At 43.9% G+C, this 13,425-nt stretch overlaps 1 protein-coding gene across 1 annotated transcript in view; it reads left to right on the top strand.

Annotated features, from left to right (window-relative positions):
- LOC129824294 (multiple epidermal growth factor-like domains protein 6) overlaps window positions 1-13,425 on the top strand; it is a 75,808-nt gene that overhangs the window by 31,789 nt on the left and 30,594 nt on the right. Inside the window, exons 11-15 of the mRNA XM_055883842.1 lie at window positions 1,447-1,575; window positions 1,769-1,897; window positions 2,295-2,429; window positions 2,590-2,724; window positions 12,244-12,369. Of these exons, the coding sequence (XP_055739817.1) occupies window positions 1,447-1,575; window positions 1,769-1,897; window positions 2,295-2,429; window positions 2,590-2,724; window positions 12,244-12,369 (654 nt within the window). The remainder of the gene's footprint in view (window positions 1-1,446; window positions 1,576-1,768; window positions 1,898-2,294; window positions 2,430-2,589; window positions 2,725-12,243; window positions 12,370-13,425) is intronic.

Below are 13,425 nucleotides of genomic sequence, written 5' to 3'. Positions count from 1 at the left end.
AGTGCAAAAGTGCGTAGCACATAAAAATCATCTGTCCTCTGTTGTAACGCTCACTACCGAGTTCCAAACTGCCTCTGGAAGCAACGTCAGCACAAGAACTGCTCGTCGGGAGCTTCATGAAATGGGTTTCCATGGCCGAGCAGCCGCACACAAGCCTAAGATCACCATGCACAATCAAATCAAATCAAATGTATTTATATAGCCCTTCGTACATCAGCTGATATCTCAAAGTGCTGTACCGAAATTCCAAGCTTTGGCTAGAGTGGTGTAAAGCTCGCCGCCATTGGATTCTGTAGCAGTGGAAATGCGTTCTCTGGAGTGATAAATCACGCTTCACCATCTGGCGTAGGTCGACGGACGAATCAGGGTTTGGTGGATACCAGGATAACACTACCTGTCCGAATATATAGTGCCAACTGTGAAGTTTGGTGGAGTAAGAATAATGGTCTGGGGCTGTTTTTCGTGGTTCGGACTAGGCCCCTTAGGAAATGATATTCTAGACAATTCTGTGCTTCCAACTTTGTGGCAACAGTTTGGTGAAGGCCGCGTCCTGTTTCAGCATGACAATGCCCCCATTAACAAAGTGAGATCCATATAGAAATGGTTTGTCGAAATCGGTGTGGAAGAACTTGAATGGCCTGCACAGAGCCCTGACCTCAACCCCATCGAACACCTTTGGGATGAATTGGAACGCTGACTAAGAGCCAGGCCTAATCGCCCAACATCAGTGCCCCGACCTCACTAATGCTTGTGGCTGAATGGAAGCACGTCCCCGCAGCAATGTTCCAATATCTAATGGAAAGCCTTCTCAGAAGAGTGAAGGCTGTTATAGCCGCAAAGGGGGGACCAACTCCTTATTAATGCCCATGATTTTGTAATGAGATGTCCGACAAGCAGGTGTCCACATACTTTTGGTCATGTAGTGTATCAAAACTTTAAAAGGGTTTAATCCTCAAAGTCACAAGTGTTATTGAGAACCTGCTGTGTTTTTAGTCAACAAACCCATATGGGGTTAACCCATTCCTGGGTGAAGCTACAGATGTAGGACCATAATTCAACCAGTATTGCCATAGCAGCATAATCCTGCAGCAACAGGATTTGAACATTTAGTCCATAATGTGGCTTGAGCGGTGATGAGGCTATTAGCTGGACAAAAGTAGGTCACATGAAAGTACAATACTGTTAGTATAACCCGTGTTAGTGTGGGTTTTCAGTGAATTTATGTCAATCCTGAAGCTCAGCTGCATTTCCTGCGGCTTAAATTAAGATCCTACATCTGTATAAAAGTTACCTACCTTGTGTTTGAAGGGAATTTCACATTATGTCAGACATAATCATCCAACAGAAATGGCCTATTTTGATGACGTATCCAGCTTTGATTGAGAGACTTAACGCCATACGTCTATGCTTCTCTCACCCTCTCTCTCTCTCCTTCCCACTGCCCAGCTTGTCTAGAGGGCACATTTGGCAGGAACTGCCTCTTCAGCTGTAAGTGTAAGAATGGTGCCACCTGTGACCCTGTGAGCGGGCACTGCCGCTGCCCACCTGGAGTCAGTGGGGATCTGTGCCAGGATGGTGAGTTGGCACACATTCATGTTATCATGCAGACCTGGATCAAAGTAGCAATGTTTTCTCTATAAATGGTACATGTGATTTAGCTTACCTAGCATTTGAGTTATCCCAAAAGTGCAAATACCAATATTGGTGCACATTATAATGTGCTATAATGTACTCGCTACTCTTCTCTATGTGTGTCTGTGCTCCATAGGCTGTCCTAGCGGCCTGTATGGGAAACTTTGCAATAAGAAGTGTAACTGTGCCAATAAAGGGCGCTGCCATCGGACCTACGGAGCCTGCCTGTGTGACCCTGGGCTCTATGGGCGTTTCTGTCACCTACGTGAGTGGTGTGACATCTCACCGACTCTCTGCTTTCTGTTTCCTTTCTGTCATACATTCACTCCCTGTAGCCATTTATTTCAATGGCCAGACCCAGTGATTACATCAAGGAAAGACTCATTCCTACTACGTCAGGATCATACTGTGATCGGGGGCTGTCTAGCATCTCAGAGGATTGCTGATCGAGGATCAGGTCCCCTCTGTCCATGTAATGCAATTCAATGTGATTTAAATGGCTAAACTGATCCTAAATCATAACCCCAACAATGAGATTCTTTATCAATACGGGCCGTGGACCTCTTGCCCTGCACAACCATGTACACAGTCAGGCAGTATTCCTGTGTGCCCTATCAGGCCTGCAGTCCTGTTTAACCCTTTGGTGTGCCGTCTCTACCCAGCGTGTCCGAAGTGGGCATACGGACCTGGCTGCTCGGAGGAGTGCCAGTGTTTCCAACAGAACACTCTGGAGTGCCACCGCCGCCATGGCTCCTGTGTCTGCAAACCAGGCTACCAGGGCAAGAACTGCCAGGAGGGTCAGTGGTTCAGGAGATGTTCTGCATGCACCCACACACACACACACACACACACACACACACATCAAGGAATGGTTCTATCTGGCTTAATCTGGGTCTGGGAAACTGTCCCTAAATGTGTAACCAGCACTTTTAACCCACTTTTGCGCCTCTTCTCTAGAATGTGACAGAGGATACTATGGCCTTGCCTGCAAGAGGAAATGTGAGTGTCCATCAGGGGTACCCTGTGATCATGTGACAGGGGAGTGTCTGCGCCAGTGCCCGCCTGGTTTCCATGGGGACAACTGTGACCTAGGTGGGTACAGTGCATGGCGTGCCAGCCCAGACCAACGCAGAATAGTACTTCATTGTCCATTTATTGGGAACAGAAATGTGTATTTACACTGAACTAAAATATAAATTCAACACGTAAAGTGTTGGTCCTATGTTTCATGAGCTGAAATTAAAGATACCAGAAATGTTCCATATGCACAAAAAACATATTTCTCTAAAATGTGGTGAAGACATTTGTTTACATCCCTGTTAGTAAGCATTTCTCCTTTGCCAAGATAATGTATCTAACCGGCCAGGTGTGGCATATCAAGAAGCTGATTTAAACAGCATGATCATTACACAGGTCCACCTTGTGCTGGGGACAATAAAAGGCCACTCTAAATTGTCACACAACACAATCCCACAGATGTCTCAAGTTTTGAAGGAGCGTGCAATTGGCATGCTGACTGCAGGAATGTCCACCAGAGCTGTTTCCAGATAATTTAATGTTAATTTCTCTACCATAAGCCGCCTCCAATATCGTTTTCAAGAATTTGGCAGTACGTACAACCGGCCTCACAACTGCAGACCACGTGAAATCCTGCCAGCCCATGACCTCCACATCCGTCTTCTTCAATCCACGGTTTCTGGTTGGGGACGGTTTTAATAGTTGCCGTTGGTACAACATCACCGATGCACTTGCTAATAAACTCGTTCACCGAATCAGTGTATACATCAATGTTGTTGTTCAACGCTATCCGGAACATATCCCAGTCCAAGTGATCGAAGCAATCTTGAAGCGTGGAATCAGTTTCTGTCTATAGGCTGGGGGCAGCTAAATGGAGTCGTGGTCAGATTTGCCGAAAGGAGGGCGAGGGATGGCTTTGTATGCGTCGCGGAAGTTAGAGTAACAATGATCCAGAATTTTCCCAGCCCGGGTCGCGCATTCGATTTGCTGATAAAATTTAGGGAGCCTTTTTTTCAGATTAGCCTTGTTAAAATCCCCAGCTACAATAAATGCAGCCTCAGGATATGTGGTTTCCAATTTACATAGTCCAATGAAGTTCTTTCAGGGCTGTCTAGGTGTCTGCTTGGGGAGGATGTACACGACTGTGATTATAGTCAAAGAGAATTCTCTTGGTAGATAATGCGGTCTGCATTTGATTGTAAGGAATTCTAGGTCAGGTGAACAAAAGGACTCGTTAATCATAAGGCATACACCCCCGCCCTTCTTCTTACCAGAGAGATGTTTGTTCCTGTCGGCGCGATGCGTGAAGAAACCAGGTGGCTATACCGACTCTGATAAAGTATCCAGAGTGAGCCATGTTTCCGTGAAACAGAGAATGTTATAATCTCTGATGTCTCTCTGGAAGCAACCCTTGCTCGGATTTCGTCTACCTTGTTGTCAAGAGACTGGACGTTGGCTAGTAGTATACTCGGTAGCGGTGGGCGATGTGCCCGTCTACGGAGCCTGACCAGAAGACCGCTCCGCCCCTTCTGCGGCGCCGTTGTTTTGGGTCACCTGTTGGGATCCGAACCATTGTCCTGGGTGGTGGACCGAACAGAGAATCTGCTTCGGGAAAGTCGTATTCCTGGTCATAATGTTGGTAAGTTAACGTTGCTCTTATATGCAATAGTTCCTCCCGGCTGTATGTAATAAGACCTAAGATTTCCTGGGGTAACAGTTTAAGAAATAATACATAAAGAAGAAAAAGATTGCATAGTTTACTAAGAACGCGAAGCGAGGAGGCCATCTCTGTCAGCGCAGAAATCCATATTTTGGATGGTCTGGATGGACGCGTACAACAGCGTGTTCCAGTACCCGCCAATATCCATTAACTTCGCACAGCCATTGAAGAGGAGTAGGACAACATTCCACAGGCCACAATCAACAGCCTGATCAACTCTATGCGAAGGAGATGTGTCTCGCTGCATGAGGCAATTGGTGGCCACTGGTTTTCTTATTCACGGCCCTACTTTTTTTTTAAAGGTATCTGTAACCAACAGATCCATATCTGTATTCCCAGTCATGTGACATCCATAGGTTAGCGCCTAATGAATTTATTTGAATTGACTGATTTCTTTATATGAACTGTGCAAACAATCTTTGTAATTGGGTCAATTCGAATTTAAGTCATTCAATTTAAGAAATCAACTGCAATTCCAATTCAATAATGGAAAGAATTGCATCCATTTTAAATGATTTCTCAATTAACTGAAAACGTGAAGCTAATCACTTCCTGAATTGAGTGACTGAAATTCCAAGGGACCCCAACCTTGCACAACACGCACATGCACAGTTTGGGCATCCATCTTTTTTTTCTCATGGTGTTTCTCATGGACCCACACAGTCTTCAACGCACACAGTAGTTCCAGCTCTTTATGAGTTCATATTCTTATTTTAGATAAGTTACTCAACACTGGACTTCTGTTTCCCTCTCTCTTGCTGTTTGTGCTGAGCAGTTACACAATAATCAACAGGAGGCTGGGGGGGAGGGTGTTAGCTGCACATCAGGACCTTGATTATTTGAAACAGGTGTGTAAGTGCTGGGGTTGGAACAAAAGCCTGTACACCCTGTAGTCCCCCAGGACAAGAGTTGGAGACCACTGTATTGGAGCCATTAGGTAAGAACAGAAGTGTTCATTAAAGGGTGACATTTTGATCATGGAAAAAAGGAGAGCTCATTGCAACCCCTGCATCAACAGACAGCACCCTGCTATGAGCCAACCATGTGATTCTCAGGTCTCCCCTACTGCATCATTCTATAATACCAAACACGTTAAAACACTTCTCCAGACATTGTAAAAATCTGATAATTCGCTTACAATGGCATTGGTGTATCTGGAGCGTGCGTGCGTGCGAGAGAGAGAGAGAGACCGTGTGGCGGAAGGGGATGCTAGAGATGGTGTGTGCTAGTGGGTCTGGGCAGGTGTGATGTTTGTATTATGTTGTTGTTTGTATGTGTATGTTCTGTATTGTTTATCAAATATCATCTTAAAGAAACAGAAGACTAAAATGTAAAACATTTGTGTGTGTGTGTGTGTTATACAGCAGTGTTTTGGCCACACTGACAGGCAGCTGTGTGAATGTGTGGGAGGGAGGCTTATTGACCTCTGAGGGTGATGTTCTAGGAACCGGAGCCATCCTTTGGGTCTGCTTCCTCCATCCATGCCTCCCTCTATCTTTTGTGTCTGGCTTTGGACCTAGCAGGATGGTCATTGTGTGATGGATATACTCAAACTCTGTGGGAGATAGAAGTGTTTGTGTGTTTGTGCATTTCCATACACGCATGCTTGCGTCCATGACGGTGTGTGTGTGGGGAGGTGAACTTACTGCCGAAGTAACTATATTACTGTTCGTGTCTGTGTGTGTATATAGCTATGCATGTGTGTGGTTGTGTGTGTGTCCATACGACGAAAATAACCAGAATAGTTTCACTGAAACACAAAGTTGGCGTTGAGTTGCTTGTCATCTGGAAGCCATGAAGCGACCAGAGCCTTGCATCTGCATTCAATTAGGAACATTGGGGAATCGTGCCGGGATTTTTTTTTTTTTTTCTCTCCCTCCCCAATTCAATTTGCTTTATTGGCATGACGTAACAATGTACATATTGCCAAAGCTTACTTTAGATATTTACAATATGAAAATCATAAGAATCAAAATTGTCAATGGGACAACAATAATCAAGGGTCAAAATAACCATACATTGAACAATAACAATAAGCATACAGTAGAGGTTGATTGGTCTGTCAGACACTGTCCCTCAACTTATGGCAGGCAGCAATGTATTGCGCTGCCAACCCACAGCTCTCTGCATCCTTCCCCAACAGGACGGGTAGCCTAATCAGAGAGGTATTTGAAACCTTGAATAAGGGTTTCAAATTTGGGGAAATTACACTCTCTAATGGTTTTATATTTTTGACATTTTGTCAGGAAATGCAGCTCCGTCTCAGGTTCTGCTGTTGTGCAGTGGTTGCACAGCCTTTCCTCTACAGGGAGCCAGGTTTTCCTGTCTACCCTTCTCAATGGCAAGGCTGTACTCACTGAGCCTGTACTTTGTCAAGGTTTTTCTAAGGTTTTGATCAGTAACCATGGTCAAATAGTTTGCCATGGTGTACTGTCGATTTAGGGCCAGATGGCACTGCATTTTGCTTGTGCTTGTTTTCCCAATAAGCAATGCAGTTTTGTTTTGATTGTGTTGTAATTTGTTTTATTCTGATTGATTGGATTTTCTGGTCCTGAGGCTTCAGTGTGTTAGTAGAACAGGTTTGTGAACTCAGCTCCAGGACCAGCTGGATGAGGGGACTCTTTTCTTTGCTCAGCTCTTGGCATTGCAGGGCTTGGTAATGATATGAGAGGGGGTCACTGTATTTTAGGTGTTTCCAAAACTTAATTGCTCTTTTTTGTTGTTTTTATTATTAGTGGATATTGGCCTACTTCTGCCCTGCATGCATTGTTTGTAGTTTTCCTCTGGACATGTAGGAGAATCTTACAGAACTCTACATGCAGAGTTTCAATGGGGTGTTTGTCCCATTTGGTGAAATATTATTTTGCCAGTGGACCCCACACCTCGCTGCCATAAAGTATAATTGGTTCAATGACACATTCAATTAGTTTTAGCCAAATGTTAATAGGTATTTCAATTTGAATTGGTTTTTTAATGGCTTAGAATGCCCTGCGTGCTTTCTCAGGTAATTCACTGCCTCATTAAGGTGTCCAGTTGAGCTTATTTTTAAACCTAAGTAATAGTAGTGTGTGCAGTATTCTATATATTTCGTACCAATTGAGAACTTTAGTCTAATTCCCTGAGATCTGGAACTTCTCTGGAAAATCATTATTTTAGTATTTTTGGGGTTTACTGCCAGGGCCCTGGTCTGGCAGTACTGCTCTAGCAAGTCCAGGCCCTGCTGTAGGCCATGTGCTGTGGGTGACAGCAGGTATAGGTCTTCTGCGAAGAGTAGGCATTTAACCTCTGAATTGTGGAGACTAACACCAGGGGCTGAGGATTTTTCTAGAATAGTGGCCAATTCGTTGATGTAAATATTGAAGAGTGCAGGGCTCAGATTTCAACCCTGGCGAATGCCTTGCCCTTGGTTAAAGATTTCTGTTATTTTCTTGCCAATTTTAATGCTGCACGTATTGTCAATATACATTTGACTTAATTATGTCATGTTTTAGCCCCTACACCACTTTCAATAACTTTGTAGAACAGTCCTGTTTGCCAAATAGAATCGAATGCTTTTTGGAAGTCAATAAAGCAAGCATATATTTTGGTGGACATGTTATCTATCAGGGTGTGTAGGGTGTAAATATGATCAGTCGTGTTATGTTTTGGTATAAATCCAATTTGGCTTTTACTCAACACATTGTGCTTATTAAGGAAGTTTAGAACTCTTACATTTATAATACTACAGAAAACCTTCTCCAGGTTACTGTTGACACAAATGCCTCTGTAGTTGTTAGGGTCAAATTTGTCTCCGTTCTTAAAGATTGGAGTTATGAGTCCTTGATTCCAGATGTCAGGGAAACAACCTACACTCAGGATCAAATTAAACACTTTTAATATAGCCAATTGAAATTTTGCACTAGTGAGTTTGAGCATCTCATTTAGGATGCCATCAGGTCCATATGCCTTTTTAAATTTGAGGGCCTGAAGTTTCTTATAAAGCTCCTGGTCAGTAATTGGGGAGTCCCATGGATTTTGATTGTCCTTTATAGCTTTTTCTAATCCATTCAACTTCTCATGAATTTGCCGTTGTTCTGTGTTTGTGTCAGTTTGAATGGTGTTGTAGAGTGTTTTAAAATGGGTTGTCCATATGTCACAATTTTGAATAGCTAATTCCTCTTTTCAATTTTTTTAGTTTTTTCCAATTTTGCCAGAAGTTGTTTGTGTTTATGGAATCCTCAATTAGTGTCAGCTGCTTGCTGTTGTACTGTGCTTTTTTGGTTCTGAGTGTGCATTTATAAAGTTGAAGAGTATTCAAATAAATATGGATACATAACACGCTGCCATTTGGTCCGAGTTTGGTGGGTGATTCTGTAACGATCGTCGTTAGGTGGAAGAGAGGAGGACCAAATGGCAGCGTGGTATGTATCCATATTTATTTGAATACTCTTCAATACGAACAAAACAATAAACAGAACGAAACCAACAACGTTACGGTCCTGAACATGTGAACATAGGAAAATCGATGAACGCAATGACCAGGAACAATCACCCACAAACAAACAGTGAAAACAGCCTACCTTAATATGGTTCCCAATCAGAGACAATGACAAACACCTGCCTCTGATTGAGAACCATATTAGGCCAAACAACAAACCCAACATAGAAACACAAAACATAGAATGCCCACCCAGCTCACGTCCTGACCAACTAAACAAAGACTAAACAAAGGAAATAAAGGTCAAGAACGTGACATCTGTGGTCTTTTTTTTTTTTTTAATCAATTTCAGTTGTGCTTCTTTTGCCGTTTGCCTGATGTTTTTTACTGCTAGATTGATGCCTTCTTTACTATGAGTGTCACGTCACAACTTGAGTTGGGGTGGGTATTCTATGTTCTATGTTTTGGCCGGGTAGGGTTCTCAATCAGGGACAGCTGTCTATCGTTGTCTCTGATTGAGAACCATACTTAGGCTGCCCTTTTTCCCACCTGTGTTTGTGGGAAGTTGACTTTGTTTAGGGCACATAGCCTTTAGCTTCATGGTTTGAGTTTGTATTGTTTATTGTTTTGTTCTGCGTCATTTTTATTAATAAAAGAAAATGTACGCTCACCACGCTGCACCTTGGTCCTCTTCTTTTCACGGCCGTGACAATGAGTGAATGTGGTATCCAGAAAGTTATCTAAGTGTGTGTGTTTGGATAGTTTGGTTACAGGTTGCTTTCTGGTATTCTGTGCTGTTTTGGGCCCATCTGTATGAATTGCTGATGTTGTATAGCTTACTGGGCTGTGAATGTGTGGTTGTTTCCATGTCTGTTCTTTTGAGGAACAACGTAATTTGGCTGTGATCAGACAGAGGTGTTAGTGGCTTGACAGTGAATGAGCTGAGAGAGAAAGGGTCAATGTCTGTAATCATATAGTCTACTGTGTTGTGGACAAGAGGTGAGCAATAGGTGAATCTCCCCAAAGAGTCCCCCTGTAAACGACCATTGACAAAGTACAGATCCAAGCTTCTACAGAGCTGCAACAGATCCCTTCTGTTTTTGTTGATGGTGCTGTCACTGTTGTTTCTATGGGGGAGATTAAGGCAGAAACAGTATGGCCCGTAATAAAGTTGTTCCCTCGTGTGCTCGTTAGATCAGGTAGTGTTCCTGTGCGAGCATTTGTGTCCCCACAGATGAGCACATTTCCCTGGGCCTGGAAATGGCACGTCACTTCCTTAAGTGTGGGGAAGATCTCTGAGTAATATGGGAATTCTGAGGGGGGGATATATATTGCGCAAAGGAACACATATTTTTCTGTCAGTACACGTTATTTTTCAGTTTTAACCAAATGTAAAATTGAGGGGATCAATTAGATGTTGTAGTTCGGATTTGTACCAAATGATCAGTCCTCCAGAGTCTCTGCCTCTATTGACAGAGCTGTGTTTCTGTGATGGCACAATTACCTCTTTGTAGCCTGTGGGACAGTGCGTGACAATGTCAGCCTTACACTATGTCTCCTGCAGAATGATGACGTCAACATCTTTAAGGTTTTTGTTGAACTCCAGTGCTAAACTCTTCAGTCCAAAGGTTGGTGAGTTTAGGCCCTGAATGTTCCACATGCTAAGTGATAGTGATTTCATGTTGCAAAGAGAAAAAATAGCAGTCAAAAAACAGTAACTACTAACTATTAAATTGTTAAGAGTGAGAAACAGGATAACAGCTAACATTTTTTCTGTTATATATATATATATATATATATATATATATATATATATATATATATAAATATTCCTATTCATTGAACAAGTCAACTTTTAGTACAATAGGTGTGTGTGTGTGTGTGTGTGCATGTGTCCGTGTGTGTTTAGTGCAGATGTATTGGAGGAGCTGTTTAATCTCACTCAATCCTACAGGGTTCTCTTGTCCTCTGACGACCTCTGCGTAGCTGTGCTGGTCCTGCTATTCGGCCCTGTAGAGGGGGGCCAGGTCTGGGCCGTGGGGCTTCCTCTCTGGTCTGGTAGAGGTGGTGGTCTGGTGCGGGGTAGTAGGCTGGGCCCTGTCCAGTCTGGATAAGCCGATGGAAGTGGTGATGCTCTGGTGGTGGGTGGGGCCTGTGGGGTGCGCTGGGTCTGGTGTGGCGTTGAATGGGCCTGGGGCTCCTTGGTGGTGCAGTGGTCTGGTAGGGGTCTCTGGGTGGTCCTCTGGCCAGTGCGGCATGGGGTGTTTGTCTACCAAGTGCCACGTCCTTTAGAGACTTGGTAAACATCCCTACTGTCTGCTTCCTCAGGTGGGAGTGGTCGTGCAGATGCTCTGGGGTGATTGTTGGGTGGTGAGCAATGTGCACGTTCTCTCTCTCTCTCTCATCAATTAATTTTACTAGAGAGTGCACATTGCTGCTTTCCCATGTACATCAACATTACATATGTAGGATCATTAATTGTTTTTGAGGTTTAAAAGGGCTTCTAAAGTTTGTAATTGTTTCTAATTAGCTGCTGCTCACACACCACCTCCCTTCACGTTTCTTTCTTTACTCCCCCTTACTGAACCATGATGCTGTAGGCTGTTTTTCAACATTACATCGCTAAAGAATATTACATTGCTAATCATGTGTGCGTATGTGTATGTATGTGTTGCCTGTGTTTGATATGCTGCGTACATAGCTGCATGTAACTCCCCACTTGAGTTTTGCATTGGGGCCAAAAAGGTGTCTGCTTGTTTGTACGACCATGTTGATCGTGGACATAGCATGTAGCCTGACTTCCCTCCTGGTCAGAATAACATGAACTATCCTACTGAGGCATGGAATGCAATAGTTTGAACATGTCCAACATGTCCTTTGTGTACAACATGGAGTTTATAGGCTACACCAGACAAAGGCGTTCATTTCCGATCAAGGAGGGTGATGCGGCAGAGGAGCACTGAGCAGGAGCTGCTGCCCACTCCACTGCCTTCGTAGCTATGTAAAATAAAAATGGGCAGAAATCTCAGTATCTTTAACCACGGCAAATCGGGTTTCCATCAAATTGGGTACAGCAGCTGCTCCGTAGTTCTAATCCACAAATTAATTCACATTTCCTGTTGTGGCAGGATTATTTCCTGCTGTGGGAAACGGGTCAAATTAAGATCCTACACCTGTAGCAAATGGGGAGTTTCTGGACATGCTGTGCTAGACAGGTCCACCTTTCAAGAGAAACTGATGCAGGATAAGTAGAGGGTGTCCAACACACATCCACACATATTTCCTACATGTCAATCCAATCGAAACATATTAAGTCAATTTCAAAATCAAAATCATCCAAATTAAGTCAATTGAGGGTAGCCAAACAGCTGTGTAAGCATAAATACTTCTTCTGTCTATCATCATACTATCTGTCAATGAATCATGAATGTCTGTGTGTGTGTGTCCTCTCTTACAGACTGCCTGAAGGGGCGCTACGGGGCTGGATGTAACCAATTGTGCCACTGCTCTGGCGCGCCATGTGACAAGGTGACAGGACAGTGCCACTGTCTTGACGGTGTGACTGGACAGCACTGCGAGACTGGTAAGGACGGGGGGCAACATGTTAATAGGGCAGTGGGGAAGAGGAACAGGGATGGTTGGTGGAGTGGTTTCCAATCACTGAATCCAAAAATATTTGTTATATTGCTGCCTTTTCTCTTATGTGTACTACGCAAACATCCAAGGACATTTGTCAGGCACTGGGAATATAGAGTATCAACAGTGCACAACATAGAGCTGTCACAGAAAACCTCACCCTCCGAGGTGTTTGGGAAAAAAGGAAAACTAGATAGAAGAACCAGTACTCCTGGAACCGGAGCCCATCCTCATCTGGCTGGCCCAGGCATAATGACAAATCCAATAGGAATATCCTGGCATACCGGCATGGAAATATCCCTGTGCAGCAATATCGGCCATGGTCGGCCCTCTTTAAAAGCCCTCTTCAAATCACCATGGGATGGGCTGGCCAGAGACGCAGCAGTATGTGTGTTACATTCAACAATGTGACCACACATCTCTCTCCAACGGCTAACCATAGTAAAACAATCCCAAAAAAAACCATGTTGTGATTCCATCTCTGATGTCTTTCATTCGGGTCCGTTTGAGCTTCTCCTGGACATTGTTGTGAATACGAGCTCCTTGGAGGAGGAGATGGAACTGAGTCTGGCGGTTTTAGAGAGAAGTGAGGGCTTAAGTTCCACACCACACTTGCTGTGTCCCAAATGGTACCCTATTCCCTACTTAGTGCACTGCTTTGTACCAGGGCTCTGCCATTTGGGACGCATCGAGTGTCTTTACTCGGCCTTGTTCACCTCTGGCTAAGGTCAACATGAACCAAAACGGCACGGAAAATGATGGGGCAGCTAAAGCATTGGAGCCTCTCTTCATTCACTGTTTCGCAGGAAGAGTTGTGTCACAATATGGACCCATAAAAACAATGTTAACAAAAAAGGCTTGTGCACCCATTATAGTACACATGTGAGGGAGAGAGAAAGAGAGAGAGAGAGACAGATCAAGAGTATTTGTCGTCAGAAAAACCCTCTGTAGAGAGTTATCAGCGGCAACCCACCAAAATGCAAGCCCCCGTGGGTGCTGCCAT

The sequence above is a fragment of the Salvelinus fontinalis genome, chromosome 2 (genome assembly GCF_029448725.1).
Source record: "Salvelinus fontinalis isolate EN_2023a chromosome 2, ASM2944872v1, whole genome shotgun sequence".
Classification (NCBI taxonomy): domain Eukaryota; kingdom Metazoa; phylum Chordata; class Actinopteri; order Salmoniformes; family Salmonidae; genus Salvelinus; species Salvelinus fontinalis.
Note: the sequence above shows the minus strand (reverse complement) of the source record. Positions and strands in the feature narration are given on the sequence as shown.